Source organism: Melospiza georgiana, chromosome 14, assembly GCF_028018845.1.
Source record: "Melospiza georgiana isolate bMelGeo1 chromosome 14, bMelGeo1.pri, whole genome shotgun sequence".
Classification (NCBI taxonomy): domain Eukaryota; kingdom Metazoa; phylum Chordata; class Aves; order Passeriformes; family Passerellidae; genus Melospiza; species Melospiza georgiana.
Genome location: NC_080443.1, coordinates 12,269,163 through 12,291,148, shown reverse-complemented (window position 1 = coordinate 12,291,148; position 21,986 = coordinate 12,269,163). Strand labels below are relative to the sequence as shown.

Sequence of the window (21,986 nt, the reverse complement as noted above, 5' to 3'; positions counted from 1 at the left end):
AGAAATAATGGATCCTAGCCTAGGCCATCCTTGATAAATTTTCTGGTCTATCAAGAAGATACCAAGAAAAAACTACTTGGAAGTTTCTTAACACTTATGTAAAAAAAAAAAAAAAAAAAATTACTTAGGATCTCTTATTTCCACATAGCTCTGAATGTTTAAGAGCATCTGATTGTGCTTCCTGTCAGATTCTGAGGCAGCTAACTTAAAACAATTGCAGCAAATTCTAGATTTTTGTGAAAGTCTCTGACAGACAATGAGCAACTTTACTTAGTTTCCAGTTTGTTCAATGTGGTCTGAACAAGAGACAAAGCCAGTAAATTTATTTCCATGCTCTGTTTAGCTTCACAATACTTCTGAGGCAGGAAAATAAACAGTACCTGCATGTGTGCCCAGCACAGGTGCTTGCAGACACACAGCAAAGAGAAGACATTGCTCAGGCCTGTCAGGATTGCTAAGGAAGAGACTAGCACACAACTGATTATTTAGATATTTAGAGAGCTGGTGTAAAAACCTACACTCTTCGAATATCCTAGCATGTGCTGACAAGCTTGCAGTAAAGGAAATGTTCTACTCATAATCATAGGAATGAATAAGAAATCAGGCCTTGCTCAAGGATTACCTGGATACCACCTGCACATCAGGCAATTTTTAGGTATCCCTCCAAAACTCAAAATCCTTGAAACACGAAGGAAAAAAAAATAGGCCCATTATTAGGTGGCAAAAATGAAGCTAAGTAGACCTGCTCTAAATTGGATTTTCTCGTTGATACCAAAATCATTGGCTCTCCTCAGAAACCTGTGCTGAACAGGGAACATGGCATTTAGTGGAGCTTGCTGCCCTGCCTGGCTGGGGCAGCAGCTGCTTTAAATAGATACAAATGGCTTTGCTCTTCCTGAAAAATTGGAGTGGGAAGTGGCAGAAATAGAGCTTTGAGAATTCTGCTTTTAAAGAGGAGCTTTTTTTTTTCCTTTTTTAAGTGTTTCTGGAAGCCTTTTCAGATAAAACTCTCAAACTGAGCAGGCAACAACTTCTGTTGTCCTTGAGGCTTTCATGACCTCTTCAACTGCCTTTCAAAAAAAGATTTTTATTTTTATTTCCTTGGGTGGGGGGATAACCTCCAAATAAAAGAGCCCACCTGTCTGAAGCAAGCTGGTTTGCATCCTGCTTCTCAGAAGTCGTCTCCAGTGCTGCCAATTAGCAATCTGTCACCAGATCACAGACTGGGTATCATTTTAATGGGGAAGCTCCTGCCACCTCGTGGCAAGAACTTTCGCCTTGCTTGAATCAAAAGAGTTAAACTGGATACCTGATACCTCTGTAGAACAAGTGTATAGCTAAACAAATAGAAACCTGCTTGGTTTGCTTTGCCATTTGGGCATTATCAATTGTAAATATTTATGCTATTTTAAAACAAACATAATGTAAATTACTAGATAAGCTCTTGCAGCAATTTTTTCCCACTGCTGCTTTCTCCTCCTTTCTTTCCAAGAAAGTACAGAAATGAATTCTGTCCGAGTATTGAGCCAGGAGAATCCACAGCAACTTTGGTATTTTTAGAAAAACTTTTGACAAGACACATTGGTGGGTGTAAGAATAGTACTAATTTGTGTTCATGTATGATCAAAATTATGTATCTGCATTCATTTTGGACTATTTGCTTTCAGCTATGGGCAAATGTTCAGCTCTAGATTCCTTCTAAGGAGCTTTGGTGATATCTTCATGTGCTTCATGAAATGTTTCTTCTGTGAAGAGAACAGCTTGTCTTGGTACTTCCTGTTTCTTTTGTGTTTGAACAACAGAACTTCCTGTTTCTTTTGTGTTTGCTAACTGGTGCCAGTGATGTGGTTCTGTGTGTTCATGTCCTGAGAGGGTATGGCAGCCTCTGAACTGCCTTCAGGATGTTGGTCAAATTATTCATAAAACTGGGGCAGCTTTGGGCACCCCCAAAGCAGAACAACACGGCAAAAAGGTTTTCCCTGGCTTGGTTTTTAACCTCTTTGATCTCCCAAGATGAATATTTCTCATAAGGTCTCATCTAAGAAATACGTTGCAACCACGCTGATTTAAACAGATTAAAATTACCAAAGGACCTCCCATCACCACCCCCTCTGAGTGTGAACTCACTTCATTTCAGGACCTGAAACTAAGGATGAGATGAGTAGAAGAAACAGATGGAACTCAATTTGCAATGGTTAATTCTGCCTCTATTGCTATTTTTATGCAAACTGAAATCCTGATACACAGGATTTTCTCTTCCTAACATGTTGTAACAGTTTCTGATTAAAAACACTGATGCCTGCCCCCAAGAAATGCCAAATTGACTGCCCTGGAGATTGTAATCTTCACACAGAAGAAGGACAGCAAGTTTGAATCCTTGATTAACAGGAGTTACAATCTATGTTAATGTGGCCTGTCCCTAAGCAATTGCAGTGGGGTTTTGAAGCTGATTACACACAAAACTATCTCCATCCCAAATACTGAAGTGCTGCTATATAGTGTAATTGATGCCAGGAGCTGGTAGAAGAGAAGAATTTTATAGAAAACAAAATTGGAGCTAGAGATGACTGCTGCAAAAGGCATCTGCATGGACCAAGTCCTACTTTCCAGCTGTAGTCATCTACAGCTCAATCTGTGCTGGCAGTAAAAACTATCAGGGGCTTGGATGTGTAAGTGCTGAAATGAATGAAGAGGCTCTGGGCTGGAACAAGCCTTCCTAGTGGGAAAAGTACTTCCAACACATAATGTTATCCCTCTGCCTCCTGACAGCAGCTGGTTCCAGTGTGAGTGCTGCAGTCCTTTTACAGCTTCCCAGCCTGCTCCAAAATGTGTGTGAGGTGAATATAACATGCTATAAACATAGTGCTGGCTATCATCAGGGAGAGACAGCTGTGTAACAACACCCTGGGCAATAAAGATAGCTCCTGGGACACTGAGCAAGAGACCAGTGCTGCCAGGTGAACTCTGCAGGAAGGATGTACATCACAAATGCCACATTGTAAGAATTACAATGCACCAACAGCTGCTAACACTAATCCAGGACTACTGGAATAAAATTATAGAAGAAACCTCATGATGGACAAAGGAAGCTTTTGGCATTTAGCAGCTTTAAAAATCTGTTATGTTCTGAATCTGCAAAGAAGTGAGCTGTTAAAAGCTCAAGAAGGTGCTCAGTGGCTCAGCAAAAACTGTTGTTGAACAGGGAGTTGGTGAACTTAGCTTTTCTGCAATTGTGGAAAAAGAGTTTTATGTAAAAATCAGATCAGAGATTAATTTGACTTTGCAAGGAGAGAAGATTCAGAAAATGGGAAAAGTAAATTGCAAGGTATATGATATTTAATTACTCTGGAAGATATAGTTGAGAACCTGAAAAATGTAAAAATAAAAAGGAAATACGGGCTAGAACTAGACCATAAATGGAAAAGGAGTCTGAACCCCATAACTGCTACTTTAATTTCAACATGAAAGATAGTTTCTTGTCATAGGCATAATAATGGCTCTGGTCTGGATCAAACTTCAGATTACGAAGAGAAAATATTTGTCTTTTCTCTTGTTATTTCATTTGTATTGTTTAGGGTTCCCTAGTCCAGAGAGGTGAATAATAAATGTTTAGAAGTGGAGTTCACCGAATTAGCAATTTGCAGCAGAATTCCCAGGGATGTGGGGAGTTCTGTTTAAGTTTTCCAGTTAGTGGGAACTAGAGGATTGATGACAAATGTGTATTCACTTAAGACATGACTTGCACAACAGGTCTGTGGGAGATTGGATCATGAGACTTGGTCATTTCTCTGCAATGGAATCCTAAACAAAACCATTATGCCCTTTTGGTTTCCGGTAAAAATATGAAGTGAAATAAAAATTGTGATAAGCAGACCACTTCTTGTGAAACTCTAGCATCATGGTTTTGCATATATTTCCTTGTTCCCAAATTTTCGTGTTTGAAAGGGAGTGAAAAGTCACAGTAGGTTCAGAGACTGAAAAGTCACAGTAGGTTCATAATTATTTTTGGAAATGTCACATGTACCTTGTGACTATTTTGACCGCTGTAAATATAATACAGTGGCACTGAAAGTCCTGAATAAAGTACAGCAGGTATGGTAACACAAAGTAGATATTTACTGGCTGAGGTATAGTCAATGTGAATAAGCAAGCCCTAGAACAGGGGTCTGGAAAAGTTCTATGTTCTTTTTCATAGAAGATATCAAATCTTCCGCTGAATGAGGTCCTGAGCAACCTGATCTAACTTTGGAGTCACCTTACCTGGGCCCAGGTGGCTGGACTAGATGACACCCCACCAAAAACCCCTTCCAACCTAAATTTTTCTGTGGTGAGAGGCACCTATTTCTGAACCACACAAGCAGTGACTTTAACACACCATCTGCTCGGGAACAGAGGCACTGTGGACTGCACAGCCAGGCTGCCACGAGAGGGAGGAAACGCTGGGTTTTTAACAAGGCACAGCAGAAGCCTTGTGGGGCTCCCCCGTGGGTGTAGCTGAGCCGAGAGCTCTGCACAGACCTTGCATCTCACAAAGTGGCATTTTCCAAATGCCTGCTGTGTGTGCAGCCTGTGGCACGAGCTAAAGGAGCACAGGAGGTTTCTTGTTGCTGCTGGGATGCCAGGCAGGTCCAGTGCCCAGCTTTAGCTGACGGATCCAGCACAGAGGAATGTGGATTTCGACTCGGCTGGAGAAGGTAACTGCTCCAAGGAGCCTCTAGATAAACAAAGAAAAGCTATAAATCTTATTTCAGCTTCCACTTCTCAACTCTACTCAGTCAGCTTGGGAAAAAGCTCTGTGGGTTTTGTATTTAAAATGTTGTTTAAACAGGGATGCTAATATACCATCTTCTTAATTTTGTGTAGCACTTGCAATGCTCCCTCAGTTTTCAAGTACTGATCTCTGAATGATGATTTAATTATGAGTCTTTTTTAATACCTAAACAGTTTCAAAGGCAAATGAGTCTTACTGTCAAAGTATAAATGAGTCTTACTGTCAAGTATTTTGCACGAAACTGAGAAGATAATTTGATTAGCAAATCTATAGAAAATTCTTGTAGCAACAAAGAACTGCATTTTTGTACACATACACAGAAAGATGATTTGGTAATGTATAGATGAAAATAATTTATTTTAGCAGTCAAACCACTGGAAGAACACTTAGGTCCTGGTGAAAAATCTTCCTGAAAATTGCTGTTGAATTAATGGAAAAAATTGTAAATAATTGGACCAAAATCTACAGTGTGTATCAGTTTTTATAGCCTCAGAACAGTTTTATTGTGTGAAAAAGGTTTGCTACATTTTCATTAAGCAGTTTGAACTGACATGTTATATGAACTTCAATGTGTATATGAGGCCAGACCAGATAATAAGCTATAAAATCTTAGATTTTCCTTTAGAGTCCTTTTGTGAGGATCTGGCAGAGCTCTAGAGATTCAGGCTGCAGATCTGTCCTGTGTTTTGGCTTGAGGAATTTGCAACCAAAACATGTCTACAGAAACTAATTTGCTTTTGTGGTACTAACTTGTCAGAATTCTTCTGCTTGGGCAGTTTTTTGACCTTGTCTTTTTAACGTTCACATGCTGAGCTGCCACAAACAAAGTTAACATTTTCTAGATTAGAGATACAAAGACTTTTTTCCCTATGGTAACAAAGTCTGCATTTGTGGTAAAAGGGTAAGTCTGTGTTTGTGCTTTGACATTTGAGGGAAATCTCTATGGTTGCAACAGAGCAGAAAAGAAACAGCTTCTGATTGCTCTCTAAACTTTATGGTTTTGTAGAAGTGCTGTTCCACTAAAGTTTTTGGATCTCACAATACATGTTTATTTCTGATGCATATTTATGGAAGAAAAACTTCTAAGACTCTACTGCTATCAGAGGAAGGATTTTGAGGATGGTTTTGTTTCTAGCAATCACTGCTCCTTTCATCCCATCTGATGTTCTGTGTGGTTTAAGTTCACTTCTCAGCTTTCTCAGAAAACAGTTTCTGTGCTCATTTCAGTGTGACATTTCCCACAGAAAGAGAACAAGCAAGTTAACATAATGAAAAAAAACTATCTTCTTCTGCTGTTTTGGAAGCTGGTTTTGGGTGTGAGTCCAGGGTGTAGCAGGCTCAGCTACAGCTCTGACTGAGCAGTTGGTTCCCTTCAGCTCTGAGCTGGTGGCAGCAGCAGAGTTTATGGAGAGGTCATATGTGCAAGAGCACAAATAGCCAGAGAACCTAAAATCTTTAGGAGAATGTAGCGGTTTCAGAGTTGCTAATGCTACTTTCCCTTCTGTTTACTATTATTTCTTTGTTTTTTTCTTTCCTCCTCCAGAACTCACAGCAGCCTTATCAGAAGGAGGAGCATTCAGCTCTGCCTGCACTGTTAAGCCTACAGTCTCTGCAGACTGGAAATTTTGCTGTTTCCTTGTCATCAGTGAACATCTGTGGTATCCCTGTGCTCTAGCACTTTTTCCACTGGAAAATGGGAAAGAAGAGAAATATGGCAAAGTTATTGTGGCTGCTGATGTTCTTTTCTGATATTGTGCCATTCAGCTGTGAGAAATCAATGAGAGAAAGAGCCATTGAGCTGATGCAAGATGCACGTTTGATCGATGGGTATATAAAATATATTCAATGAAATCCCCTTTGTGAGTCTGACAAGGGTGGAGGAAATGCTGAAATGTCAGATTAGCAGAAGCATGGGCTGTTATGAGCACACAGCACTGAGCTACCATTACAGTGACACATTGGGAAAGAATTTGGGTTCAGAGGGTATTTAATGTAGGATTGTGTTAACCTAAACACTGTTTGATTTTCTGGCCAGGTGTCACAGTTTAACCCCACCTGGCAACTGAGCCCCACACAGCCCTTGCTCACTTGTCCCTCTGGTGGGATGAGGGAGAGGATCAGAAAAGTGAGAAAACTTGTGAGTTGAGACACAGACAGCTTAATAAGGAAAGCAAAGGCTATGCACAAACAAAGCAAGACAAGGCATTAATTCTTCCCATGACTAAGGCTCTCAGCCATCCCCAGGAAGCAAGGCTCCATCACACATAACGTTTTCTTAGAAAGATAAACATCAGGATTCTGAATGTCCCCTGCCTTCCTTCTTCTCCCAAGGTTTATATGCTGAGCATATGGTCTGGAAAATCTTTTGGCCAGCTGGGGTCAGCTGTCTCAGCCGTGTCCATTCCCAACTTATTGCACACCCCCAACCTGATCACTGGTGGGACTGGGGGAGAAGCAGAAAAGAAGAGAGACTTTTAGGCATCTATTGCTGGAAGGATTATTGGCAATTAATGGTCTAAGGGACTCCAAACAGTGGAAGAAATTACACTTGGGTTAGAAAGGGAACAACTTATTTCTATCACAAGCCCTGTTTGTTTTCCATTCTAGCCACAATGACTTTGTACTGCAGCTGAGAATACTTTACCAAAATAAAATCAGTGGTGTCAACTTGAGAGACCTCAACAGGACCCACACAAACCTTGCAAAACTTCAGGCTGGTTATGTGGGAGCTCAGGTATGTACTGCTGTGGTGGTGGGGCTCAGAACATATTTCTACATTTGCTTCCTTCCTAGCCCTGATTTTGGTTCTTTATGTTGAAAAAGAAAAAAATAATATAATTGAAAAGCCACAAATACTCTTTCACGACAGCTGTGTTTCAAAAGTTTGGGTTTTATAATTCAGGTACTCTTAGTCAAAACAGCAGCATATGTTTTGTGATATATAAATTAAAGGAAGCTTATACTTGCTTTCCTGCATGTGCTGTGGAGTAGAGTGTATCAGGAGGCCTTAATCTGGAGTAAGTGCTTTTTTGTCTGGAGTGGGTGCTCTTGCCTTGCATTTTAGCCCTTTCTTTGGGGAAAAAGCTGCAGTGGCGACTCCCTTGTAAACTGCAGGAAGTTATTTTGGTCTGTGCTCCTGAACTATGAGCAAACAGAAGTTTCCAAGTTAAAACACAAGTTACCTGGTTCACTTGTCAATGTCTCTTTCAGTTTTGGTCAGTGTATGTTCTTTGCAGCGCTCAGAACAAGGACGCTGTTCGCCTGACCTTAGAGCAAATCGATGTTGTCAAGAGGATGTGCAACAGCTACGAAGAGCTGGAGCTTGTGATGACTTCCCAAGGTGATCCTCCTTGTAAAAGAATTTTTTAAATGTGATCACAGGAGGTGTGTTCAGAGAGATGCAAGCAGACAACCTGTCCTGCTTTAAAGAGTAACTTCAACATTTCCTCTGAACCACAGCCACTGACTGTGCACAGCCCTGGTCCATTACAGTCATGAGAAAATTTGCCATATAAACATGTACTCTGTAAGCTCCAATTCTATGAAAATGTCTTTACTATTGCCTGCAATTTACACAGACAATTGCTGCTTGGTACTGCTGGCTTCTTATCTGTCATCAAATTACTTTGGAATCCTCCTCCTTCGTGTTTTCCAGGTATCTCTGACAGTAGAAAGATTGCATGTTTGATTGGAATAGAGGGTGGCCACTCCATTGACAGCAGCCTGGCAGCACTGAGGATGTACTATGACTTGGGGGTTCGTTACATGACTCTAACACACACCTGCAACACTCCCTGGTAACTATTGTGCATATTTTTGTGTGACTGTCTAATGCAAAGGAGTGGCGCTGCGTGATGGGAGAACTATGGATTCAGACACAAACTTGTCCTGTGAAAGACTTTGAACCAACTCAAGGTGATAGGTTTTGGGGATAAATAGTTTTCTATGTATGTGGTGGGACACTACATCCATTATGTAGTGCTTGTTATGATCATAACTCAGGCACTTGACAATCTGGTTGTCTTAAATTCCTTCACAAAAATCAACATTAGTGAACCTGAAAGCCATTAAGAACATAAAAAGCACTGCCTGAACAAGATTCCTATCACATAGCTCATTATCCCCACTTATGTGGGGCTGTGTGATATTGTAGTAATTTTTCTTTTGTGTAGTGCAACAGTTTTCAGCTGCTGATACTGTATTCTCCAGAATAATAAAATGTTTCTTCTCCCTCACTCCCTCTTTTAAGGTCTGAATCATCATCTAAAGGAATACACAACTTTTATCCCAGTGTTATTGGTCTGACTGCATTTGGCCAAGTAAGGATCTCTTTCAAATGCTAATCTGGGCAATCTGTCATGCAACTAACAACTTCTGGCCTTATCTTCTCAAAAGCAAACTGACATTAAAAATTAATTACTGGAAGTTCTTGATAGTTAGGAGGTGACCAGGATTAAGTCAAACCAAATTCCCTGTGATGTTTCTTAGGGTAAAAGAAGTGTTAGATTTAATTACAATTGTTTAAATACAGACTAGCTGTATGAATTCATAAGTGCAAGTAGTAAAATGTGAATAACACTTTTAGTGACTTATTTTGGATTGATTAAGTTTTCTAAGTTTTGAGCATGCTGGGTAATTTTGACTGAATAGATCACTAATTAATTAATAGGTACATAGCAACCAATTCAGGCACAGCATGTTTGTGACCAGCTGACAGCTGCAGAATTAATCTATCTATTTCCATATACTAGCCAAACAGCTTCCTTTCAGGAAACTTAACACTGACACTGTTGTCTGTACATCTGTTTTAGGAAGTGGTAAAGGAGATGAATCGCCTGGGTATGCTGATAGATTTATCTCACACCTCATACTCCACTGTAAAAGCTGCACTCAACATCTCAAAAGCACCAGTAATTTTCAGCCACTCTGCAGCATTTTCTGTTTGTAACCACTCAAGAAATGTTCCTGATGATATCCTCCAGCAACTGGTGAGTGATATGTCCTTGGGTTTGTTTTTGGAGGAAGGAATTTGTTGGCTTTACTTCTTGGGGGTTTTGTTTTTTGTTTTAATGGCGATGATTGGATGGGCTGCAGTTAACGTGCATTCAAATCATGATGTTTACTTTCCACCTCCTCATTCCTGAATTTAATTTAGAAGCAGATCCTTGAACAGCAGCTTACAATTGCTTCTGAGGCATTTTTTCTGGGTTGTGTTTAGCCTTTGACTACAAAAATAAAGTGTTTGCAAATACTTTGGAATTCTGGTTGAGTTTGCTGGATGTAGTCACTGCACTTCTGGTGATTCAGTCTGCATGAAAGTAAAATGAGCACAGGGGAAAGGGCAGGGAGGCAAAGCCTTGTGTTGCCATCTGAACTTTGACTTAATGTTGCTGTTCTTACTGGTGGATGGGTGTAGAAGATTCTGCATAAGATGCCCACGAAGTTTGCAGGGCACGAGTGTTCACTCATCACCTGTCTCTTCATATCTTTCAGAAAAAGAACAAGGGAATTATCATGGTGTCTTTCAATGCAGATGTACTGGCCTGTGGCAGAAAAGTTGTTAATATTTCTACCCTTGCAGGTTTGATGTTTATATACTTTAGTTTTTATGGGTTCTACAAATTTGTATAAATTCTGTGAATATCCTGGGGCATGCATCGTTTTCAAGGCTGTGTAAATTACACTGCTTGTTTATTCCATCCACACCTTAGCCCAGCTCTAGGTACTTTCCTAGCTAATACTCATTAAACAATAACAAGAGGGACGAGATGTGTGTGTAGCTGGAGGACACAATGCTCACAAACAGAGCCAACAGCCATTAATCCCAAAGTAGTTGTTACTTTCTGGAAAACACCTTAAGCCTATGTAATTAAGTGTGGGAAACATGGGTTTGTAATGGATAATGAAAATTCTATTGGTGTAATTGGGCTGCTTGTTAGGAATGAATGCACTGTGATGCTCATGTCTCTTTCCTCATTTGCATTTCGTCAGTGTAGCTGTTATTTTGAAGGTTGCTGCCTGATGGGGTGTCTTTGGACGTATTAAAAAGGATTTTATCAAGAACCCACTACTAAGGAGAGCTGTTACCCAGTACCAATATGTGTGAAATGTATAAGTCTTTTTTTTTGTTAGGCGCTTAGATGTTGTTTTCTTGATATTTTCTTTCAGATCATTTTGACCATATAAAGGAAGTTGCAGGCTCAGAATCTATAGGAATTGGTGGTGACTATGATGGAGTGCAACGGTGAGTAAAGTTGTACAAACATTGACATCTGCTCCTTAAATTATGTGGGTTTTGGTTCATTTAAGGGAAAAAAAGAAGGCAGACTAAGAAAAAGTGGTATCAGATTATCTTGTAAAGAGCATTAACCCAAGTTTTATGAAAGAGGGGCACAATAATTCCTTTTTAGAACTGCATGAAGCAGTGCTACAAATGGATCCTCACACCCTATGAACTCTGAAGCCATGTGCTCTAGGTGGTGGTTTGGGCACACAAAACCAGTGATAGAGGTTGTTTTTCTCCAAAAGCCACAGATGAATGACAGAAAAGCTGCCTGAACCTTTATATGGTAAATGGTTCAGTCCAGAGAGGAGCTGCAAAACTCTTTCCTCCACTCTCCTTGGGGAAAGCCCAGAGAGTTTGGGTGCTGTGAAGCCACTCCTGGTTTTGGGAAGTGTTTGAGGCAAGCAGAGCCTGGTGAGCAGCCTACCATGAAACCTCTCCTCTCCTGGCCCACTGCAGTTACAGCACAGGAAACAAATGCAGCTTGGGTGGCGTTTGCTGCTGCAACCTTAAACTTTTTTTTCTTTTTATCTTTCTGTTAAATCATTATCTCCTTTTTCTTTTTTTGTTTTCTCCTGGAGTCAGGCCTGCTTCGGAATGAAAGTCAGAGTCAGGCCCCCATCTGTGAAGTACAAACACAAACCCATTTTGTCAGCTCCCATGATATCATAGCTCTGAAATGATTATGTTCAAAATAAAAACACAGTTTGCAAGAAAAGGACACATTTTATCATGAATTTTCTCAAAGACCATCAGTTAAATTGGTGGTGGAGTTGTTGAGGTCCTAATTCATGCTAGTACTGCCACAGATTTTTGAGACATGCTGATCACCATACCTTCATGGAACAGAAGAGTAACAAAAATATTAGTCATCTCAAAACAACATCAAAGTCTAATGGAAATACAATTTAAACCAGCTGTTTGATGCAGGTTTTGCAGCCTTTTTATTTCTAAATTCTTTTTATTCTGACAAGAATTAGCACAGGCATAGATCAGTTTTGCTTTTTTGTAATTTCTTCAGTAGAGGCTCTGAATAGGTTTCTTTCCACTGCCTAAACAATTGGCTTAATCCAAACTAATATTATTATTCTAATTGGGGTATTTTTTGTAAATAGTTTGTAAACAACAGAGTTCACAAAATTGTCTGCAACTCCAGAGCTCATCATGTGTTTGTAGGTTTCCTTTTGTTCTCAGTTACATGAGTGGATTGCCCCAACTTCATCTGTGATGCAGCTGTTTCCTCTTACTCTGAAGTCCTGATGGAAAGTGTGGATTACCATACACATTAATTTCTGGTTATTTTTTCCCCTTTTGCTCTTATATCCTCCTATGCTCTTATTTTGCCTCTATAGAAGTGCATCTTCATTCCAGTTGTGTTCTGTTTATTGGGTTCTAGGTGAAGAAAAACACTTTTGTTGTGTCCCAGTCCTGTTTCTGTTTGTCAGCTGAATTCCCAGAGGAAGAATTGGGTCCAAAGTCAGCTCACTTCAAAAGTCAATATGTGCAAAAGACTAATTAAAACCCTTTTTCTCCAACTTGCCAGTGATGTGTTTTAAATGTTCTTCTGTGACTCTTGCCAACAGCTTTCCCGAGGGATTGGAAGATGTCTCTAAATACCCCTCTTTGATAGAGGAACTTCTTAGAAGAGGATGGAATGAAACTGAACTGAAAGGAGTCTTAAGGGAGAACTTTCTCCGTGTCTTCAGGGAAGTAGAAAATGTAAGATTTAAATCCAAACTGAATCTTGATTCTTACCAAGAGGGAAAGATGAACTGTTGGTGTTTTGTTGTGCATTTTTTGGGTGGGTTTTTTCTTTTTTTTTTTTTCCCCATTTTATGTGTTTTGTTTTGGGGAGGTTTTTTTGTTCAACGAGAGAGGGAATGTAAGCACCTAATTCAGTAAATCCAAACACTGGGAAAGAAACCAAGATGGCAAGAGAGCGTTAGCAGCATAAAGGAAAATGAGAGAGAGCAGACAAAGCTCTTTGGAAGTTTTTCTCTCCGCAGTAATCTGATAAGCACACATCAGTGACTTCTAAATGGAATCACTTCATGGTTTGGAGAAGCTGCGGATGTACCAGCATTGCAGTCTGGCCCTGCTCGCTGGGGCAGCAAGGAATGTTGACTCCTGCAAATCAATTTAATTCTTGTCATGGGATTGGGCTGCTGTTCAAAAGGCTTCTGCCATGGCCATGCCACTAACAAGCCATAAACATAACAACTAGATCCCAATGAGCTTTAAGTATAAATGGTAAATTTTAATGCAGAAGGATGAGGGAGGAGAGGAGGGAAGGAGACTGGATAAGAGTAGGGCCCCCTCAATGGTAACTTTTACAAATGCCTCTGCTGAAACTTCCAGACTGCTTGCCTCCTACTTTTATTGACAGGGATAGGTAAGTAGATATTACACACAAAGCCTTATAGACAACAGATATTTCACAGTGACCTTTCTTCCACTTCTCTTTTTTGGGCATGTTGGATGAACTGAAATTAGTGAAATTTGAACTATTCCAGTTAACCTGCCAAAATATCTCCACAATGCTGACCTCACTGTGTGGCAGACTGACATTATGGAGAGGCTCAAATTCACCTCTCCTAAGCAATCTGTGGGATTTAATAATGTTTTTTCCCATCTAAATTAGAGATGTTGAAGTTCTGTCTTGAGAGTGAGAAGCTCTTGAGAGCTCCTTTCAGGAAAGAAAATTAATGAGTGTGTGTTCTCCAAATGTGGAGGGAGCCAAGACAAAGAGCAGCCAGACCTGTGACTCTTGCCTGTAATGTGCTGAATTCTGGGAAGTGCTTCACAGGAATGCAAACAGCAGAATAATAATATTGATTTCCTCACACTCAGATGTGGTTTTGCAATACAGCTTGAGTTGGGTAAATAGCATTGAATTTGCTAGCTGCATAAAGCTTTTTGCTGTTGTGCCAGTGTGGCTTTCAGGGACAAACTTTTGAATTTTTGTAGGTGCGGAACAATTTTGCAGTAATGGGCGTAGGTGAAAGTGAAATTCTGCAAGAAACAAAACACTCCTGTCGCCTAGACCTACATAAGCCTCAGCCTCAGCCATCCAGGTCCTTTGGATTTCCTTCTGTGGCACAGCCTTTCATCCTGACACTTGTATCATGTTCAATGCTGTATTATGTATCATGAGCTTATGGAGTCTAGAGAGATTTTTGGAATACTCTGCAATGCAGCTACTTATCTTTCTGTGATTTGTTAGCAGAAGACTATTATAAATTTTAAACACAATTTCTATAAATTCATCTGCATATTTGAAAAGTCATGTTAATTATAAATGATGTAGCAAAAGTGTTTAGAATTTGAACTGATAAATTCTGTATCACCTTGGCTGGACCAGGACCAACTTTGTTAATGGAAAATATTCACATCTAAAGAATAAATTCTGTAATACTCAATGCATGGTTTTGGTACTCATATTGTGGAATAAAGACTGGAGTCCAGAACCAGCAGTTTCACACAGGAACTAGAAATTATGATTAAGACATCTGTGCCAAGTAGTTTTCAAATATTGCTTCTTGTTAAATCATACAGCTTCCATCAACAGTTGATGGCTTACTCAGAGAAGACCAACCCCTGCCATATGGAGAAAAGTGCTTTTTTGGTTTGCTTGGGGTTTTGTTTTGTTTTTTGAGATGACAAGATGAGTGACAAGCCTATTCCAGCTTGAACTGCATGCCTACAACTAGCTTTAGAAACCCATCCTGCAGTACTAAACTCTTATTTTTGAACACTGACCAGGACAGTGGGCAACTGGACAATTACTGAAGGGTAGAGGCAGATCTCTACATTCAGGTGCAGGCAATGCTGTAGATACTTTTTATAATTTGAGGAGAACTGTTTGCAGCATTTTCATGATGATGGGAACAAGAACAAGTCAGGACAAAGCAGGAATTCTGGCTAGTAAGAGGGTTGTGCAAATCTTTTTGACATTTAAACAATTATCCTTATCAATAACATGTTTTATTATTTCATTTCTATTCTAGCTGGCTAAAATCAGACCATGGCCAGCGGATTCATAGATGCAAAATTAGACAGAGACCTTTTTATTTTAAATCTGCTGTTTTGGCCTGTGGAATACATTTTGAAATACACAAGAGCATATATTGAAATAGGCCTGCTCTTCATAGGCTCAAAACTGACATTTTAGTCAATATACTGAGATTTATAATGAAATGATAAGATGGCAGCACCACATCTTTGTGTAGTCTGTTCCCCGTGCTTGCTGGTAAATGCTTTCCCATGATATTTGCTGTTAATGGTGATTTTTTTATACCAATTTTTATTTACTAATATGACATCTACGGAATTTAGACAATGTAGAATAAAAGCTCGGTAATTGATCTAAAGAAAGCATTTGTAAGCACACAAAGTATTTAACAACAAGAGAAGGCTGAGCATGAATAGGATGAAAAAACAGCACATTAGGCTTTTTTCTAGAGGAATTTGAGACTGTTCCTACCATCCATTTCTGTACTCTGTATACAAGCAGGGTTTCTGGAAGGACTCTGGTATTTTATAGCTTCAAAATTAAGCTTCATTAATTTTTTTGATAAGATGATCTCCTTGATAAATATATTCTAATTATACTTCTGTATGTTACCAAATTGTTTACAAACCATGGGAAACAATCTAGTTGCACAGAAGCCAACTTTAAAATAATAGTTTCTCAATAAATACTGATCCTGGATATGCATGTAGAAAGGGGAATTACTAATTCAGAAGTCTGGCCTCCCTGATATTGCTTGACTGTAATGAGAACTGGTTTTACTGGTAAAATCATTAATTCAATATGGCAAACATTTAATTCCCATCAGAACTTCTAATAGATTCATTGGAAAACTTCCATACATGGTGTCTTTTCTCAGAACTAGGGCTCTGATATTTCCTTCATTACACAAAATATAAGATGTTTCTTTATTCCTTCCAGCTGTTTTCTTTATACTGTGTTGTCATTTTACTGCCTGCTAATTTTTACTTTTTTATTTTCCCATACTACAGCATGGACTAAAAATATATATTCCTTTTCTTAAAGATACATAAAATACTTTTCTATGACTTATCATCTATAATGTATTGCACTTGTTTGTTGACTGTGCAACGAGTAATTTGTAACCTTGTGGCAAAACAGAGACATGAAATTTCAATAAAATATTGGTTTAAATTGTGTAAGGACACTGGTGTAATCTCACAAAAGAGTGTAGGTGTTCAGAGGCCCATGAGACCCTGGAAGAACCTCACACCCCTGTGAGAGAAAGAAGGCCAGAGTAACATGAGGACTCTGGGTCAATGACAAAGGGAAGGGTTGCCCTTCAAGCCCCTGCTTGAAATTCAAGGAGGTTTAATCCTGCGTGTAGGCAGTCAGCCTCATCTAAATTCAGATGCTGCTAAACCCATCCCAGCAAGTGCCCATGGGAAGGGCTGAGTCACTGCAGTGAGTCCATGAGGACATTTACCTGCAGCAAATCCCTGCTCCAGCTGTCAGGGCATGGAGAACAAGGCAAAAAGGGGAACCAGGTGGGGTTCCTGCCTCAGGGTTAGGATAACCTCTGCCTCACTGCACTTCTCACACATTTGTGATCTAAATGCCCCTTTTCCGTTACCAGTTACAATGTTAATTCAGAAGGCTTCAAATAAGCTGCTTGTGAGAAACAAAATCAGAAGGCAAAACCAACAGATGAAATATTGTGCACTGATTATCCATGTTATCTAGCTTATTTAATATCTGGCGCTAATTTATTTTTCTTAAATGATCAAAACCACACAACTTGAAGCATGGTAGGAAGGCATCTTATTAGAAATTAATTTCGAAAGTAAAACCATGTAAGGTGTAGCTGTGACTGCTCTCAGAAAAACTAGTGACCCTTCACTCTGGTGCCAGTGTCGCCAGCCCTGAGAGCAACTTGTACTCTTCACAACTTTGCATTTGTAACAACTCAAGCACAAAATTATTGCACTCTGTTTTCTGCCTCCCAATGGGAGGATGATTCATGCTGCAATTGAATGCCTTTGCCCTGCCCCAATTAATAACAGCCATTTGCATTGGTAATTCAAAATGCATTCAAGTTCAGATGACAGATTCTATTATGGCTGCTGGTATCAGTAAAGTTCCAGATGTAATTGAGATGCAAACTTTGTAATAAGCTCTGTTGGCTGCCAAATGAAAGAATGCAAGTCATGACTTACCTCTTCTAAATAATGAGTTGTGCTAAGATGAATTCTGAAAATATTTATTAATATTTCTGTAAATCTCAAAATCTACGTACTATGAAGCACCTTAGGCTGATTTTCAAAAGACCCAAAGTTGAAGGCATCTTAAACAATCAAAAGCTCATGTTTTTATGTATGTGATATGAGCAGCCAAGAACTACAGGGATAACATTGATGCAGACTATTGATTTGGTTCTAAAAGGCTGGTACCAGGGCCCTTCCCCCAGTACTATCCTTTCCCTGACTAATGGACTGTAGCATCCACAGAAATAAATCACTTCACCTCTGAGTTGTCCATCTGGGCAAGTGATGATGCTAGAAACCAAACCTCCAAAGTCTGCTGCTGGTCTGACACACACGACAGTTCTGTCACCCAAAATCTGAGCAGTTCAGCTCCTGTACCAAACTTTCACCAGCAGGTGACTTGTCTGGGCCATGCAAGGACTCCTGGATGTTTTACATTGGATACAAACTACTCAGCTTCACTGAATACCTACATTCCTCCTTGCATCTCATTGAGTTTCTCAATCAACATGCCAGCATATTTCTGTTTCCAGGTCAGCAAACACTGTCCATTAAATCTAACCACCTATATGCATATGAGTTTATTAACTTTTTATTTTACACCCAAGGTTCAGTGGGCATCTGCCCCACAGAACCAACTTTGCCAAGCCAGCGGTTGCATCCCTCCTGCTGTGGGGTGAGGAGCAGCGCCCCAGCAGCTCCTCAGAGCCAGCTGTGCCTGCTGCCCTGCTCTGTCCCTGGCTCCTGGACACAGCACTGGTGTTTGTCTAAGCTGGTTCAGCCAGCTGTTCTTGCAGAAAACTTTTCTCCTTCAAGGGATGAGTTTCTTTCCCGCTGATGGTGTCAGAGATTGGGTTAACCATGCTCATTGTCTGGGGAGGGGAGGAGTGAAAAACCAGAGTGAGACTGCAGCAACTTGGATTTCTTCCATTTGCTATTGAAAGCAGCAGTTCTGTTTGCTCTTCTCTGGATTTATACATATGGAAGTGATCAAATTGCTTCAAATTCTGAAAACATAACATGATTAAAGTACAAAAGAATTAAATAACCAGAAGATTCTTCCCACTAATAGTGGCTTTTATGTGCTCTTAAGACTTGTTGGATTTAATTTGCAGACCCAGAGCAGTATTTTAGTTGATCTTCTGAACCATTTCCAGGGCGGAGTGTGGTCCTGGATAATCCTGCTTGGACAGTTCTGGAAGGCTTGATTCAGTGGTTCAATAATTACCTTTTTCTCTTTTTTTCTTCCTTTTTTTTTTTTTTTTTCCTGGTCTTCATTTTTTGTCTTGCTATCTTACCTAGAAGCCTTACATCTACATAGAACAACTTGACATGGGAATGGTTATTTGCTGGTATTATAATTATCCTTTTTTAATCTTCTGACACCAGAGAAATGGAAAAAGTTCCTCACATTCATGTTTATTTATAACTCCATTATGACGTTTTTTTTGGTTTGCAAACAAAAGCAACAACAAACTCCTCTTTCCAAAAACTGTGACTCAGAGAGGTCTTGGGCTTGGTTCAGTTGCTTCTCTGTCATGAGACAACAAATAGTGGAGGGGGAAAAAACCCAAGCTAAGTAAACAAAGTTCAGCATTTATCTTACAACAGAAAAATGTGGCTGCTTCTAATTAAGGCTCTGGCCCTAACAATCAGAACTCAAATGAGAGGGCACTTAATTCTTCTCCCCAGATTGTTTTTTAAACTCCATTAAGGTGATTCTTTCCTCTGTATAATGGATATTTTCCTCTGAAGCCCTTCCTCAGCACTGGGTCTATCTGTTTTCATAAAACATTTCCTTTATCAATTCTGCAATTAAAGGAAAATATAAAGTCCGGGAAACAAGAATTCAGGTTCCTCTGAGGGTTGCTGCTGAGAAACAAAACAAAGATCAAACTAAGTGAGATTAAAACTGAAGCTAATACAAGTTTCATCACACAAATCAAAAGAAGGTCTCTTTAGTCTGGAATACAAACATTAGAATAAAGTTTAATAGAGCTCTGGATTTGGATTAATCTTCCTGAGTTTCCTCCTGTAGATAAACTCAGCATCTCAAGAATCTTGTCTAGGTCTGTGCTCAGTTTCCTCTCTGAGCCCTTTATTAAAAATTAAATAGACCATGACAAATCTACCCATGCTAAAAATGCAACTGATCTGAAAATTGATCCACAGAGTAGTATTTTTTTCCAGCATCTTTATTCTACACTAAAAGTTACTGCCACATTTAACAAGTTTGTTGTAGAAAACCTTGGTATAGGTGTTCTTATTTGAATGTGCAGAACCTGGGTGAGTAGGAAAGAAATGGCATCTCAAAGACTAAGCAACTCTTCAGTGTCTAAAGATGAGATCAAGGTTTTTTGTAGAAATGGCTAGTCTGTGCATCAAATACAGTCATAAATAATTTTACAAGTGAAGCAGAAGTTCCTTAAAGTAAATAAACTTTGAAGCTAAGTGGCACCATAGTGTCCTCTTGTGGTCTTTGAATGTTTAAGCTGTGATATGTTTTCTAGCAGAATAGCAAAATTTCCAGTTGTCTTTAGCAAGAGCTTCTGTCTTGCTCAGTGTGGCCTTTCCTTGCCTCACTTTTCTCCTGGGAATGGCCCATGGAGGATTGCACATTGCATCTCCCACAAGTATTTATTACATGGATGCTCCTGTCGTGGTCCTCTCCAAAGGATCTCTTCCTGTCCTTGCCATGGATGCTGCTCTGTATGAGCGGGAAACCTTCACAACCAGGCTGCCATTCCAGCCTGCTCTGGTGTGATCCTCACACGTGGAGAAGCAGGAATGTGCTGAAAACCAAAGTTCACTCTGGTGAAATGCTGGCCATGAACCGGCAGAATTCCTGCCAAGCCTGATGCCCTGGGAAACTATGCCTTGGCAGAGGTGAATTTTGTTTTATTATTCTATTTCTGATGGTCAGCTCTTGGCCATTTGTCACCCAGGTCCCGCTCTAGTGGGAAAAATCTTTCAAACCAATGAATAACAGCTACAGATTCCCTGCTGTGTTAGGGGCAACATAATTTTAGAGATGAATTAAAAAATATATCTGAATTGCAGTGTAATGACTTATTTCTACAGATGATACTTTTCACTTGGTCTTGATTCTCCTAGAAAAAACAAAAAACTAAACTTTAGAAACAACAAAACTACTTAAAATTAGATATTTCTCCATGAAATTCAGGAAAAATAGAATATAAGAAAAGCTGTCCTCAAAGAGAGTTTCAGATGCTGTGTTTATCCTTTAAACAAATGGGAAATCACTTGCTTTGAGCAGGAATTGAAATGCTGCTGCTTTTTGTTGTTTGATTGAGGTTAACATCCCACGTTGCAAGTCTGGAAGTCACCAACACCCCAGAGCTGTAGCAGGGCCCCCCATGTGTGCACCACACCCCTTGTGAGGGCTGAACCCTTGGAAGGACCAACAAACACTGATGGTAATTCCCTCCTGGGGAACCTCTGAGTGCTGCCTGCAGGGGAGGGATGAACCCCTGCACACAGAGCCTGTCTGGCAGCTGGGCATGTGTGCAGCCCCTGCTCGTGCTGGGCTCTGGAAGCCAAGCTCCTTTTGTAGTGCTGCAGAGGTGGGCACCGATGTCACAGACGTGTTTTATGAAAAATCCTTTCCTTAGGGTTTTTTCTCCTGAGAAGCTGAGAGGCCTCAGGAACAAAATGTAAACAATGATTATCTGCTGCTGTGGAATGCAACAGGGGGATCTGTGATTGGTCTCATGTGGTTGTTTCTAATTAATGGCCAATCACAGCCCAGCTGTCCAGTCAGTCACAAGCCTTTGTTATGATTCTTTTTCTATTCTTAGCTAGCCTTCTGATGAAATCCTTTATTCTGTTCTTTTAGTATATTTTTAATATAATATATATCATAAAATAATAAATCAAGCCTTCTGAAACATGGAGTCAGGTCCTCATCTCTTCCCTCATCCTCAGACCCCTGTGAACACCATCACACCCCTGCAGTCAGAAGTGTTCAAGGAAAACTTGACCTCACTTGCCTGCCCTGAGGATTTCTATCAGGCTCCACAGCAGTTGACTAAACTGCCCTTCTGGAAGGCTCAGAGTTTCTCACAGAGCCTTTGAACAACACAGTTTCTACTGTGCAAGGGCACTGCCCCTTCAGCTGGAAGCTTTACCTGCTTAAGGTGGCTCACAAATATCCAGTGGCTTACTAATGCAGAACTGAACTGTGCCTTTGATTACATGATTTGCAGTTAGGACCAATTTAAAAGCAGTTCCTGGTTGTGTATCAGAGGGGAGATGATGGATTTGCTGATCTTCAGGCTGCTGATTTCACTGATGCTGTAAATGTAAACTCGACTACTGAAAACACAGACCTTTTCTCTTCTAATAAGATTCTGCAGACCTGAACTACTTTTTTTTTTTTTTTTGCTGTGAAATCACCAGGCTTTTTTCCTAGAAGTGTAGTTTTTCTCTGTTGATATTGGAGTGGGGTGTGTAGAAAAATAAAAAAAAAAAAAAAAAAAAAAGAGGAAATTAAAATTATTGTCTCTGCTTTTTGTTTTAACTGACCAGTCCGTACCTATATGAAACCATAACCCCGAATTCTATTTAGCTTTGTAAAAAACAGGTAATTTTCATCCCTTTTATTTAATGAGAAGGTAGCAGTGTTGTTTTCAGGTAAATACTGTAGTACTGTAGATC

At 39.8% G+C, this 21,986-nt stretch overlaps 1 protein-coding gene across 1 annotated transcript; it reads left to right on the top strand.

Moving 5' to 3' along the window:
- Window positions 1-6,464: 6,464 nt before the first annotated feature.
- Window positions 6,465-15,122, top strand: LOC131089447 (dipeptidase 2-like). The gene is made up of 10 exons (XM_058034203.1): window positions 6,465-6,598; window positions 7,379-7,505; window positions 7,982-8,111; window positions 8,427-8,568; window positions 9,021-9,090; window positions 9,583-9,759; window positions 10,265-10,352; window positions 10,940-11,015; window positions 12,638-12,773; window positions 14,022-15,122. Exons 1-10 carry the CDS (start codon window positions 6,465-6,467, stop codon window positions 14,205-14,207), a joined length of 1,266 nt encoding a protein of 421 aa, XP_057890186.1. The 3' UTR covers window positions 14,208-15,122.
- The last annotated feature ends 6,864 nt before the right edge of the window (window positions 15,123-21,986 follow it).

Coding starts and splice junctions, on each gene's coding strand:
- LOC131089447 (XM_058034203.1), top strand. CDS start 6,465: ATGGGAAAGAAGAGAAATATGGCAAAGTTATTGTGGCTGCTGATGTTC. Junction 6,599..7,378: donor GATGCACGTTTGATCGATGG/GTATATAAAATA, acceptor TTTCCATTCTAG/CCACAATGACTTTGTACTGC. Junction 8,569..9,020: donor CACACCTGCAACACTCCCTG/GTAACTATTGTG, acceptor CCCTCTTTTAAG/GTCTGAATCATCATCTAAAG.